The sequence below is a fragment of the Salmo trutta genome, chromosome 10, assembly GCF_901001165.1.
Source record: "Salmo trutta chromosome 10, fSalTru1.1, whole genome shotgun sequence".
Taxonomy (NCBI): Eukaryota; Metazoa; Chordata; class Actinopteri; order Salmoniformes; family Salmonidae; genus Salmo; species Salmo trutta.
Genome location: NC_042966.1, coordinates 28,986,855 through 29,001,893, shown reverse-complemented (window position 1 = coordinate 29,001,893; position 15,039 = coordinate 28,986,855). Strand labels below are relative to the sequence as shown.

The 15,039-nt window shown below is 43.2% G+C and overlaps 1 protein-coding gene across 1 annotated transcript; it reads right to left on the bottom strand.

Annotated features, from left to right (window-relative positions):
- Positions 1–8,626: 8,626 nt before the first annotated feature.
- On the bottom strand, positions 8,627–14,397 carry LOC115201533 (ankyrin repeat domain-containing protein 1). Its single transcript, XM_029765243.1, has 9 exons — positions 14,028–14,397; positions 12,526–12,708; positions 12,296–12,418; positions 12,021–12,128; positions 11,710–11,808; positions 11,412–11,510; positions 11,132–11,230; positions 9,420–9,518; positions 8,627–9,195 (listed from the first exon to the last, which is right to left on the bottom strand). The coding sequence occupies exons 1-9, from the start codon at positions 14,052–14,054 to the stop codon at positions 9,103–9,105; spliced, it is 930 nt and encodes a 309-aa protein (XP_029621103.1). The 5' UTR covers positions 14,055–14,397; the 3' UTR covers positions 8,627–9,102.
- Positions 14,398–15,039: the final 642 nt, after the last annotated feature.

Below are 15,039 nucleotides of genomic sequence, written 5' to 3'. Positions count from 1 at the left end.
TTTCCCACATTTTGTTACGTTACAGCCTTATTCTAAAATGGATTAAATAAAAATGTTCACTCATCAATCTACACAAAACACCCCATAAATGTATTTTTTTTAAAAATCAAAAATACCTTATTTACATAAATATTCAGACCCTTTGCTATGAGACTCAAAATTGAGGTCAGGTGCTGTCACGTCCTGACCATAGAAAGCTGTTATTTTCTATGGTAGAGTAGGTCAGGGCGTGACAATTTTTTTTTCTAGTTTAGATTTTCTATGTTATGTTCTAGTTTTGTATTTCTATGTTTTAACAATACAATACGAGGAACTAGCACGGCAACGACGGAAGCCCGAGAGACAGCTCCCCCCCCCAAAATTGGGGGGGGGGGCACACGGGGAGATTGACGGAGTCAGGTTGAAGACCTGAGCCAACACCCCGTGCTTACCGTAGGGAGCATGTGACCAGTCAGGCAACGAGTTATGCTGTGATGCGCACTATATCACCAGTGCGCATTCATAGCCCGGTGCGATCTGTGCCTGCGCCCCGCATTTGCCAAGCTACACTGAGCATCCAGCCACGACGGGTTGTGCCAGCCATACGCTCCAGACCTCCAGTGCGCCTCCACGGTCTAGTATATCCTGTCCCGGCTCTACGCATTAGGCCTCCAGTGAGTCTCTCCAGTCCAGTGTGTCCTGTTCCTGCTCCCCGCACTCGCCCTGAGGTGCGTGTTACCAGTCTGGCGCCACCTGTGCCAGCCCCACGCATCAGGCCTCCAGTGCACCTGCCCAGTCCGGGGTGTCCTGTTCCTGCTCCTCGCACTCGCCCTGAAGTGCGTGTTACCAGTCTGGCGCCACCTGTGCCAGCCCCACGCATCAGGCCTCCAGTGCGCCTGCCCAGTCCGGTGTGTCCTGTTCCTGCTCCCCGCACTCGCCCTGAGGTGCGTGTTACCAGTCTGGCGCCACCTGTGCCAGCCCCACGCATCAGGTCTCCAGTGCGCATTCCCAGTGCAGAGCTTCCGGCGACGTTTTACAGTCCGGATCCTCCTGAGACGGCCCACAGTCCGGAACCTCCTGAGATGGCCCACAGTCCGGAACCTCCTGAGAAGGCCCACAGTCCGGAGCCTCCTGAGAGGGCCCACAGTCCGGAACCTCCTGAGAAGGCCCTCAGTCCGGAACCTCCTGAGAAGGCCCACAGTCCGGAACCTCCTGAGAAGGCCCACAGTCCGGAACCTCCTGAGAAGGCCCACAGTCCGGAACCTCCTGAGAAGGCCCACAGTCCGGAACCTCCTGAGAGGGCCCACAGTCCGGAGCCTCCTGAGAGGGCCCACAGTCCGGAACCTCCTGAGAAGGCCCACAGTCCGGAACCTCCTGAGAGGGCCCACAGTCCGGAGCCTCCTGAGAGGGCCCACAGTCCGGAACCTCCTAAGAAGGCCCACAGTCCGGAACCTCCTGAGAAGGCCCACAGTCCGGAACCTCCTGAGAAGGCCCACAGTCCAGAACCTCCTGAGAAGGCCCACAGTCCGGAACCTCCTGAGAGTCTCCAGCGGCGGTCTGCAGTCCAGAGTCTCCAGTGGCGGTCTGCAGTCCGGAGTCTCCAGCGGCGGTCTGCAGTCCAGAACCTCCGGGTATGATCCACGGTCCGAGTCCTTCGGCGACGATCCAGGGTCCGGTGACACAAAAGCTGAAGGATCAGCGGGCGGTGCGGAGGTTACGGTCCCCAAGAACACAGTGGCCTCCATCATTCTTAAATGGAAGACGTTTGGAACCCACAAGACTCTTCCTAGAGCTGGCCGCCCAGCCAAGCTGAGTAATCGGGGGAGAAGGGCCTTGTTTGTGGAGGCGACCAAGGACCCAATGGTCGCTCTGACAGCACCAGAGTTCGTCTGTGGAGATGGGAGAACCTTCTAGAAGGACAACCATCTCTGCAGCACTCCACCAATCCGGCCTTTATGGTAGAGTGGCCAGACGGAAGCCACTCCTCAGTAAAAAACACGACAGCCCGCTTGGAGTTTGCCAAAAGGCACCTAAAGACTCTCAGACCATGAGAAACAAGATTCTCTGGTCTGATGAAACCAAGATTGAACTACTTGGCCTGAATGCCAAGCGACACATCTGCAGGAAACCTGGCACCATCCCTACGGTGAAGTATGGTGGTGGCAGCATCATGCTGTGGGGATGTTTTTCAGCGTCAGGGACTGGGAGACTAGTCAGGATCGAACAAAAGATGAACGGAGCAAAGTACAGAGAGATCCTTGATGAAAACCTGCTCCAGAGCACTCAGGACTTCAGACTGGGGTGAAGGTTCACCTTCCAACAGGACAATGACCTTAAGCACACAGCCAAGACAACACAGGAGTGGCTTCGGGACAAGTCTCTGAATGTTCTTGATTGAACATTTCTGGAGAAACCGCGAAATAGCTGTGCGGCGACGCTCCCCATCCGAGCTGACAGAGCTTGAGAGGATCTGCAGAGAAGAATGGGAGAAACTCCCCATATACAGGTGTGCCAAGCTTGTAGCATCATACCCAAGAAGACTCGAGGCTGTAATCGCTTCCAAAGGTGTTTCAACAAAGTACTCAGTGAAGGGTCTGAATAGTTAGAATAGTTATGTAAATGGGATTTTTTTTTAAATGATGTGCAAACATTTCTAAAAACCTGTTTTTGCTTTGTCATTATGGGGTATTGTGTGTAGATTGATGAGGGGAAAAACAATTTAATAGATTGTAGAATAAGGCTGTAACCTAACAAAATGTAGAAAAAGTCAAGGGGTCTGAATATTTTCTGAATGAACTATATATAGAGTGTGCGACTTTCTTTATTTATTTTAGAGCTTACAGTTTATTCGCCTTTAGTCAGCACCCCTACACTAAATAATTTTCTCTACAGAACAATTTTTTTGTAAGAGTGTGGATGGACACTACATTTACCATTCCTCAGTCAGGAAAGATTAATTTCAAATTATATTGTAATATTCCAGGAACCTTAAACTATGTTTTGTATTTTAACTTTGCCTTGGACCAGACGCCAGATAAAATACAGTTTCAGGAAGCACCTTAATTTGGGTCACAATGTCCTTATCAGGGGCCATATATTAGCAAGCGTCTCAGAGTAGGAGTGCTGATCTTGGATCAGCCCCCCGTCCATGTAATCGTATTGCTTGTGATCCAAGGCAAAACTGATCCTAGATCCGCACACTGCAACGCTTTGGCTGCATTTACACAGGCAGCCCAATTCTGATAGTTTTTCCACTGATTTGTCTTTTGACCAATCACATTAGATCTTTTCACATCAGATCTTTTTCAGAGCTGATCTAATTGGTCAAAAGACCAATAGTGAAAAAAATATCATAATTGGGCTGCCTGTATAAATGCTGCCTTTGTGAATATGGGCCTAGGACATTTAAATGAGTTGATGATTGATTGATTTTATTTTGGGTTAAACAATTTGTACAGTTGAAAAACAGTATCTAAAAGTACAAGAAACAGAGTATGACACATGAAATGTAAAAATACTTATTTTCAATGTGGTTGTTGGGGTACGACAACAACTGGACATAGCACACAGGAAAATTCTTTTGTCAAAAATGTTTTTGTCCTATACATCGAGCACCAGCCAGTCTTCATGTCCATGCCAGCAGCAAGTTTACGTCCCAAATGGCACCCTATTCCCTGCATAGTGCACTACCTTTGGCACATAGTGGACTACTCCTCAACAGTGTTAGGGAGTAGTTCCACTACTTGTAATTCAACTAGTAATTGAACTACGTTTTACAGCAGCTTGGTGGTAGTTAAATGAAATTAAAATCTTACAGTGTTTTCAGTAGTTTTTTGGCCTGGATCAGTGTAGCTAACTTCTATCTAGAACGACCCACTAGGCCTACATGTTTCACAAAAAAAAATAAAAAACATTTTCACCAAAAACAACCCCCTATTGTTCTCTCTCTGACTACTGGGCTATTAAAGGAAAACTCCACCCAAAAATGATATTTTTGTATTTGTTTCATTAGTCCTTTGTTGACATAGTCCCTAAATGTTTTTCTTGTCAGAACTCAACTTTTCCATATACTGTATGTAACTTTCAAAATACAGAAATCGTCCCCAAAAATGTGGCATTTTTCATCATATGGGGATGCGTTTGCATCATGTGGGGATGATTTCTGTATTTTGAAAGTTCATATAGTATCTTGAAAAGTTGAGTTCTGACAAGCAAAACATTTTGGGACTATGTTTTCCTTTAAGACCACACTCACTTTTTGTCTGTCACACAGATCTCACTGCACTGTTAACATCTTACTACAGAGTGATGTGTTCTTGCTGTCATGTGTCTCAACTTTGTATTACATGTCATTTTTGATGTAGTGAACTACTTATTCATAGTAACTTTAGTTAAACAAACAACATTTATCTTAAGGCTAGCTTTACTGTAGCTCAACTGCTTCCAGTGTGAAATCATTTTATAGCTTGGTACACTATATATTTCATCATAGCTTCCCCAACCAACACTGTGCATTATATAGGGAATAGAGAGGCATTTGGGACACCACCTCATCATTAGCATCTAAATCAGACTCCGTAAGAGCCAGCAACTATTATAATCAGGCTCCAGGCAAGGGAAGGGTTGGGGTGTGGTGGATCTAATAAAAAAAAACGCAGATAAAAATCGAAGCATTTCTAAATTCCACCCAACCAATTTCATTTCCCTTTGATCCTCTTTCAAGGTCACTCTGACCTTGAGTTCTCGCTACATTTCTAAGTGCATAGTAACGGGAATAAACAGGACACAGAACATATTGTTCTTATCTTGAATTACTGTATATGTGTCTCGTGCAATATTGTAGCATAAACAAAAAATCGACGGACCGTCTATGATATCAAAATTATAATTTTCACCACATTCTAAGGATATACGGTGTTTGTTTACAATAACATTGTTTACAAACAAATTAGTAAAACACGTTTTTATGTTGGGTTTTGGTGGAGTAGTACAGCCGTTGAACTAAACTCCTGTGGCACTTCTAAGTTATGTTCTTCAAGAATCAATGGGTGTATATAATAAATGTTAAAGTATTATTTATTTTTTATTTAAAATGTTATCGCAGATTGACTATTTAATGGTGGTAATTGTATAATCCCAAATGAAAATAGTTTCTGACAGTCCCAAGCAAACAATCCATCGTGTCTGTGCTTGCACTGACCTCTGCTGGTTGAGAGGTGGTGTTGCAGCAGAGACTAATCTGTTAACCCTTGTCTTCGTTGCTGGAGAGGAGTTTGGGTATCTGGACCTCCAGCTAAACGTACATTTACATATTAAGTCTTCTGACAGCTAACTTTCTAGCTTCACCCACAGTTTCCGGACTCTATAGCGTTCCCAGAAAACATGGATTATTGAATCATTATTAGTTTTACACTTAAGACATGACTGCCATTGCGCTGTATTTTGTCTCTTGTACAATTCATTATATACAGTAGTTTATACTGGATTAAGTGTACATTTTCGTTAACTGTAATTTCGTTAGTTATGCTACAACTTTCCCTCCATCTTGTGTCAGCATAAGTTCTTTTTAAGTCTAAGTTCCAATAGTTTATAATTTTTTTCTAGGATAATGTCTGTTGGATAGGCTCTCTGCAAGGTTTTGTATATCTTCCCTATCATATGAACATCCTTATCTGACTCAAATAAGATTCCCTCAAGGTTGCTCTGATGTCCAACAGATTTCTAATCGACATTTTGTGATATGTACCTTTTAAATTGCATATATTTGAAACTATCTACTTTGGTGAGTCCAAAATTACTTTTGAATTCTCTCATGGAAATAAATGTATTTCATGTTACCAAGTCATTTACGGTTTCTTATGCCTTTAGTTTTCCATGTGGACCAGTTAATCAGTGAATTCTGAAAAGCTATCCAAGGATTATTCCACAAGGTTGTGTTTTAAGGGAGTGATATTGGTTCTTGTAGAGTAAGTTTCATTTTCTTCCATATTGTTATAGTGTTCTTAACTATGAAGTTGTTCACGTTCTTAGCTTTATCCTTTGAAAATGAGGTACTGAGCTGGGCCGACAGGGCTTCCACCATGGTATCTCGCTCCTTCCTCCATTTCAGTAGGTCCTGTTCCTTCTCACTGAGCTGGGCCGACAGGGCTTCCACCAGGGTATCTCGCTCCTTCCTCCATTTCAGTAGGTCCTGTTCCTTCTCACTGAGCTGGGCCGACAGGGCTTCCACCAGGGTATCTCGCTCCTTCCTCCATTTCAGTAGGTCCTGTTCCTTCTCACTGAGCTGGGCCGACAGGGCTTCCACCAGGGTATCTCGCTCCTTCCTCCATTTCAGTAGGTCCTGTTCCTTCTCACTGAGCTGAGCCGACAGGGCTTCCACCAGGGTATCTCGCTCCTTCCTCCATTTCAGTAGGTCCTGTTCCTTCTCACTGAGCTGAGCCGACAGGGCTTCCACCAGGGTATCTCGCTCCTTCCTCCATTTCAGTAGGTCCTGTTCCTTCTCACTGAGCTGGGCCGACAGGGCTTCCACCAGGGTATCTCGCTCCTTCCTCCATTTCAGTAGGTCCTGTTCCTTCTCACTGAGCTGGGCCGACAGGGCTTCCACCAGGGTATCTCGCTCCTTCCTCCATTTCAGTAGGTCCTGTTCCTTCTCACTGAGCTGAGCCGACAGGGCTTCCACCAGGGTATCTCGCTCCTTCCTCCATTTCAGTAGGTTCTGTTCCTTCGCACTGAGCTGGGCCGACAGGGCTTCCACCAGGGTATCTCGCTCCTTCCTCCATTTCAGTAGGTCCTGTTCCTTCTCACTGAGCTGGGCCGACAGGGCTTCCACCAGGGTTACACACAGAGGGGCTTCTTTAGACACTGTAGAGGGTAAAGCAGCTCTATTCTAAGGGTCATTTGTACAGGAAGTTATTTTACCAATTGGGTTTGCTGTTTGATGTGTGGCTCGGGGTCGTCTGCAAACTTTCTCATCTCCTGGTTCCTCTTGTACTCTGCCTTGGATATTATCCATATGCCCACATCTCTATGATTTACTTTGATCTCTGCTTCAACACAGATCTTCCTTTGTCTGTTTTTAAAACCACAATCCTGAATTCGTCAGCCAAACATCAGCCCCTTCACTTGATTTGCTATAAAGCTGAGGGATGGGGCTGGAGAAAGCCAAGGTAAACTGATCCAATCATAAATTCTGATAAACTCTGAATGCAAGGACCACCCAGTATAATATTTTGAAGATATAGGCTACACTGTTTGTTTAGAGACTCAAATAACAAAAACACTTACAATTAATCACAAAATTAGTATTTGAAAATATCAGATTGGTTTATTGACTTATACAAACAATAAATAACAAGCATAAAATACAGATTAACTTTACAATAAATACAAAACTCAGTGAGGTCTCTTGACGCTTTGCATTCTAGTCTCTTCTAAAAAAAAAAACATAAAAAATATCCCTCAAATGATTTCCTATTTAAAACATTCTCTAAACCAACAACAACTTTCCATTCCAGCTCACTACTATCACTTCTGTCTGTGTGTTTAGACTGAAACAGGTGAATGTATCCAGAAACTAGATTTAGTTAAAACTCATTTTTTGTAAAAACTCTTTTGAGCATACAGTTGTACTTGAAGTTTTCCAGTAACATATCACCTTGTAAAATCCCACAGTATCATGCCATTGCATTTGTCTTGCTCTTGCTGCTGGTGATTCTCTGATCTACCTCTACGCAGACGACACCATTCTGTATACTTCTGGCCCTTCTTTGGACACTGTGCTAACAAACCTCCAGACGAGCTTCAATGCCATACAACACTCCTTCCAAGGCCTCCAACTGCTTTTAAATGCAAGTGAAACTAAGTGCATGCTCTTCAACCGATCGCTGCCCGCACCCTCCCGCCTGACTAGCATCACTACTCTGGACGGTTCTGACCTAGAATATGTGGACAATTACAAATGCCTAGGTGTCTGGTTAGACTGTAAACTCTCCTTCCAGACTCATATTAAGCATTTACAATCCAAAATTAAATCTAGAATCGGCTTCCTATTTCGCAACAAAGCCTCCTTCACTCATGCTGACAAACATACCCTCGTAAAACTGACTATTCTCCCGATCCTTGACTTCGGCGATGTCATTTACAAAATAGCCTCCAACACTCTACTCAGCAAACTGGATGTAGTCTATCACAATACCATCCGTTTTGTCACCAAAGCCCCATATACCACCCACCACTGCGATCTGTATGCTCTCGTTGGCTGGCCCTCACTACATATTCGTCGCCAAACCCACTGGCTCCAGATCATCTATAAGTCTATGCTAGGTAAAGCCCTGCCTTATCTCAGCTCACTGGTCACCATAGCAACACCCACCCGTAGCACGCACTCCAGCAGGTATATTTCACTGGTCATCCCCAAAGCCAACACTTCCTTTGGCCGCCTTCCCTTCCAGTTCTCTGCTGTCAATGACTGGAACGAATTGCAAAAATCCCTGAAGCTGGAGTCTTATATGTCCCTCTCCAACTTTAAGCATCAGCTGCTTATTGATCACTGTACCTGTACACAGCCAATCTGTAAATAGCACACCCAACTACCTCATCCCCATATTATTATTTATCCTCTTGCTCTTTTGCACCCCAGTATCTCTACTTGCACATCATCATCACTCCAGTGTTAATGCTAAATTGTAATTATTTTGCCTCTATGGCCTATTTATTGCCTTACCTTCCCACTCTTCTACATTTGCACACACTGTACATAGATTTTTCTATCGTGTTATTGACTGTACGTTTGTTTATGTGTAACTCTGTGTTGTTGTTTTTGCTTTGCTTTATCTTCGCCAGGTCGCAGTTGTAAATGAAAACTTGTTCTCAACTGCCCTACCTGGTTAAATAAAGGTGAAATAAAAATAAAAAATAAAAACCAACAATCACATAAATCTCCCCAGAATCTCAATAGCCAACTTCAACACAACATCAAAATGCATGGAAGCTACAGCCCTAACATTGGCCAGCAATATCGGCATTCAACAATTCTATCAGTATCAGTTATCAATGACAATCTGAATGCATGGATGGATTTCAATAGCCATAGATCTCCCCCCAAGACCTTGAGAAGTCATTGTTCTATTTGACAGATTTGTCATTGTTGATGTTACACAGGAGGTTTTTAGCACCACTCTGCCATGCCAGAAGATTCTCACTAGGGGACTTGCCTTCCTGCAAAGGGAAAAAACACAAACATTCAAATTAACTAAGCATTTGTAAAATAGATCACCTTACTGTATCAAACATCAATATTCAAATGGACTGTAAATGGCGCTATGCTCACACAATAGCCAGTAACAATCATACTGACGTCACTGGAATATACTGAATGAATGTGAAAAGATGAGTCAAAATTGTATGAGGACAGACATGTTGGATGATTATGGAGTACTTACACTGTTCTTAGTTTTAAGACTGGCTCCATACATCAGCAGCAGTCTGATCATTTTGAATCGGTTTATCCTCACAGCATCGTGCATGGGTGTGTCTCCATCCTGGTCATAAACAAAGTTGCTATTAACAACGCAATACACAACTATACTATACAATAGTGCGAATCAAATCAAATCAAAATGTATTGGTCACATACACATATTTAGCAGCCTCATTAAATAGTACCCGCAAAACACCAGTCTCAACGTCAACAGGCGACTCCGGGATGCCAGCCTTTTTTTTTTTTTTTTTCTTTTTAGTCATTTTTAGCAGACGCTCTTATCATTTTACATTTTTAGTCATTTAGCAGACGCTTTTATCCAGAGCGACTTACAGTAGTAAATGCATACATTTCATACATTTTTTTCTCCGTACTGGTCCCCAGTGGGAATCGAACCCACGACCCTGGCGTTGCAAACACCATGCTCTACCAACTGAACCACACGGGACCTTCTAGGCAGAGTTGCAAAGAAAAAGCCATATCTCAGACTGGCCAATAAAAATAAAAGATTAAGATGGGCAAAAGAACACAGACACTGGACAGAGGAACTCTGCCTAGAAGGCCAGCATCCTGGAGTCGCCTCTTTACAGTTGACGTTGAGACTGGCGTCTGTTTCTCTAACTAGATACTCTAATGTACTTGTCCTCTTGCTCAGTTGTGCACCGGGGCCTCCCACTCCTCTTTCTATTCTGGTTAGACCCAGTTTGTGCTGTTCTGTGAAGGGAGTAGTACACAGCGTTGTACGAGATCTTTAGTTTCTTGGCAATTTTCTCGCATGGAATAGCCTTCATTTCTCAGAATAAGAATAGACTGACGAGTTTCAGAAGAAATGTATTTGTTTCTGGCCATTTTGAGCCTGTAAACGAACCCACAAATGCTGATGCTCCAGATACTCAACTAGTCTAAAGAAGGCCAGTTTTATTGCTTCTTTAATCAGTACAACAGTTTTCAGCTGTGCTAACATAATTGCAAAAGGGTTTTCTAATGATCAATTAGCCTTTTAAAATTATAAACTTGGATTAGCTAACACAACGTGCCACTGGAACACAGGAGTGATGGTTGCTGATAATGGGCCTCTGTACGCCTATGTAGATATCCCACTAAGAATCAGCCATTTCCAGCTACAATAGTCATTTCCAACATTAACAATGTCTACACTGTATTTCTGATCAATTTGATGTTATTTTAATGGACAAAAAAAATGATTTTCTTTCAAAAACAAGGACATTTCTAAGTGACCCCAAACTTTTGATCGGCAGTGTAAATATTAGGAAGAGCAATGTCGGAGTGGCATTGACTAAAATAGAGTAGAATAGAATACAGTATATACATGAGTAAAGCAGTATGTAAACATTATTAAAGTGACTAGTGTTCCATTATTAAAGTAACCAGTGATTCCATGTCTATGTCTATAGGGCAGCAGCCGCTAAGGTGCAGGGTTGAGTAGCCGAGTGGTAGCCGGCTAGTGATGGCTATCTAACAGTCTGATGGCCTTGAGATAGAAGCTGTTCTTCAGTCTCTCGGTCCCCGCTTTGATGCACCTGTACTGATCTCACCTTCTGGATGATAGTGGGAGTACAAATGATAGCATGGAGTACAAATGGTGGGTTTGCAAAGCCTCTCTGTGATTTGCTCCATGCTTGCATTTGTCATATTAGGGTTTGTATGTCTTACTCTGTCTTTAGCGTTGACGTCTGCTCCACAGTGGATGAGGTGCTCAGCACATTCATTATGTCCCGTCCTCACTGCCACATGGAGAGGAGTGCTGCGCAGCTGAGAGAAAACAGAGAGGGGGGAGTCAGACCACAAACACAGACTGCTCAACTATCCATATACCGTTTAATATGCTCTATATATGGCTCTGTTCTGTATATATCCCTAAGTAAAATCCCATATGTTTTTGATGTTGGACATCACAAATTGGGTTTAAGGGCTCTCTGTCTCAGTGCTGTACCTTGTCTCTGGAGTTGAACTTCCCTCCTTCATTGAGTAGCAGCTCCAGAGTAGTCAGGCTGCCTCCCCTGCAGGCCCAGTGTACTGAAGTGGCATCCAACTGGAGGGAGTGGGCAAAACAAACTGTGTTAGGATGATGACAGTTCCCAGCCATTCTCAACCATCTCCCATGTACTGTATGTAATTAGAGCTCTGATGAGTGAGTGAGTGAGTGAGTGAGTGAGTGAGAGTGCGTGCATGCTTACATGACTGCGTGAGTATCTGAGTTTGTGACTAAGAGAAAGAGAGAGAGAACTTACTCTGTCTTTCTTCTCAATGGAAGCCCCAGCCTCCAGCAGTCTCTTCACAATCTCCACATGGCCCTTGGATGAGGCTTTGTGTAGTGCTGTCCTTAGGAACTGTAAGAGAGGGAGGGCAGACAGAGTTAAGTGAGATTCGTTTGGCTTCCTGTTACTTGTCCTGTGGCATTGTGAGACTAGTGCTATATTGGCCCTCGGCTGCCTGTAACTCAAGATTTTGTATCTCAATCAATGTAGCTTCTGGCATGTCAAAAGACTGACTTAGATGGCTGTCCATGTGTCATCATAAGAGAGACATGATGGGTACTCACATGATCACCGACGTTGGGGTCACCTCCATCTGACAGGTACTTCTCAATCACAGGCAGTTTATTTTCCATGGCTGCTTTCAGGAACGTGTCTTCATCGACTGTGTCGGGCTGTGTGACAACGAAAAGAGACATGTTGCATTAGCTTAGTGCCGTTTGACTTGTTTTAATCCATTGTTGGCCTTTCTGCATTGAATTCCCTCTTCTTGATTATGGTGAGGAATTTTAAAGAAAGAAGGAGAAAAAGATTGTGTTGAGTGAATAGTGGCAGGACGTACAATGATCTCTGGCTCAGGTTCTTTCCTGTTCTGCACCTTCCTCTCCCTCCTCCTCTTCCTCAGTTTCAGGATGTTGAAAAGGTCATCCACGGTCTCTAGTTTCAGACGGCCTGATTTGTCGGTCTGAAAAGGAATAAGGTATACAGAATATTGGGCCACATTTTGGAAGGCAAGTAGAATGTTCAGTGTTTCTAATTGAGTACTAAGCATATGAGGAGCTAAAAACTCACATTGAGATTGACAACTGTGATCTCCTCCTGAGTGCTGTTCTCATTCTCCTCTGGGATGAGGTCTTTGTGTGACCTCCAGCCATCCTGTTTCTCCTGGTTGACGGCTGCCTCGTACACACTCTCTGAACACGCCCCCGATAGGTGATGGCCTGCCTCCTTTCCCTCACACCTTTTACCAGTGACCTGGGAGAGAAAACAGATTGGAGATGAGATGGCCATCCACCTAAGCAGTACTTTCTATTCCAAGAAAGGAAAAAACAGAATGGAGGACAGGTAGCCATTCACAACAAAGCCTTCCCTCTGTGAGATGTTTCTGTCCTAATAAAGGACCAAAGAAGGAAGTATTGGGGTGCTAATAGAGAAATGTGTGCTGTCTAATGTCCAACTCATTTACAGACTGATCAAAGCCAATCCTATTAGATGACTGGGCAGGCAACCAACTGTTGGATTATTTTGGACCAAAACCATAATGTTTTGTTAATTGTATGTACAGATAGATGTAGGATCTTAATTTGAGCACGTTTGCTACAGCAGAAATATAATCCTGCAGCAACAGGAAATGTGAATTATTATGTGGATTATAATTAATGGACATTTTTGTAGGGGTTGATACATATTTCGTGAGGGAAAATCAAGTCTGAAATGTGTGGAAAGATTGAAAAATGGAGATTACCAAAAGGAAAGTTATCCTACAGGATCGGCTCTAGCCTTTTGGGGGCCCTAAGCGAGATTTGGTTGCCCCCCACCTTGCAGCAAAACATTTTAGTGGCTCACCTCTTGACAGCAGAGAGAATTTTTAGTTTTAAAGCAAATTTCCTGCAATTCTACATATTTCGCCATGGGGTGTAGAGAAAATGTTGCAGTTTTAAAGCTAGTGCTCTCCAGTTCTACACAGCAATTTTATAAGAAATATCATGTGATTATACAAATTTTGCCATGGGGAAGATATCATTTTTGGGGACATTTTACAGCTAAGTTCCTGCAATTCTACACATTTTGTACAGCTAATTTCCTGCAATTCTACACATTTTGCCATGATTTATACCATTTTAATAATATCATAGTGAGAGTGACTTAAACAATTAATGGGGCCCCCTGGAGGACAGGGCCTCTGGGCATATGCCCTGCGTGCCAGATTGCTATTCAGCCATGATTATTACAAGTTTAGATAGCTGGCTAGACTAATTTACCGATCTAAAAATTGCTAGCTGACATTGCTAATTGAGTGACTGTCAGTGACTGGCATAACAAGATAAAAATTGCTGATGCAGAACCAAATTTCGAATTTGCACCTTATATATTGTACTATTCTAACCTTCAACAGTAAATTAAGAGCCAGACAAAGGCCCTAAGCGACACTCATGTCGCTTATGCCTGGAGCCGGCCCTGTCTACCTTTCAGAGACTAATATTGTCAGCAACAACATCTAGAATGCCCAAACCCAGAGGAAATTATGGATTAGGCAGAGTGAATCCCGATCACACATGCAAAAAACAACCTACCAGCTCTTCAACGCTGTGCAGTCCCATGTCTAGTCTGTCTGTGTGATAAAAAGTATTCCAGTGTCTCAACTCCCGAAGTGGCCAGTGTCAATTCTGTTCTGAGTGAGGATGAGATCCATCATCTCTTATATAGCCTACGAGTTTGGGATTAGGAACAAAAAAAACTGAAATGAGGTCATGTTTCCCGCTATTCACCCTTTACCATCTCTCGCAGCCCCAGCCAAGGTGTCTCGTCAGTGGTCACGCCTGGCATGCGTCCATGGTATGCGCTGATGTCACCATTGCTGGCTTGTAAAAATGTCATTCCTAAACCGCTAGACACCTTCAATCATTTGCACTCTCCTCATAGATAAAGTGACATCGCAGAATGCCTGCCTAATGGCTAGTCAGTCAGAGCAGATTTATTGCGCGGACGGTGACAAAACTGCTCAGCTATGCGCTTCCGTTCGTGATACCCACTCGCACTTGCCATAAACAGCTGACTGACACATGCAGCTTGAGTTCGACACGCACAAGGTCATACGGTAAAAAGGTAAATGATGAGAGGTCCTTACCGCATATATGCTGCTATTTAAAGACAACAACGAAAAGTGCCACAAAAAATATATAATTGAACTTACAATTTGTTATTTGAACGAGGCTACTATATAATATGCCTAATATATGCATGGTTCTTTCAGGGGGGATGTTTAACACTTCACATAATTCTGTATATAGGCTTACTAGCTAATAATATTAATAATAACAATAATTGGTATAATCAATAGCAGTGCAGATATAAGGTCACTATTTGGCATGAACCAATATAATAATTTCGCAATTTCAAATTGTGTTATAACTGTTTTATAAAGATAGACTATAAAGCTTAATTAATGCAAAATGTTACCAAAAAGTAAATTCCATACTAGGCCTGTCAGTTATGCGTTTTTTGGATCCCTCATGTTGACATACATGTTCATAACTACAGAGTAACTCATTAAAACATTATTGCTGGTAAACTATTTTGAATGGT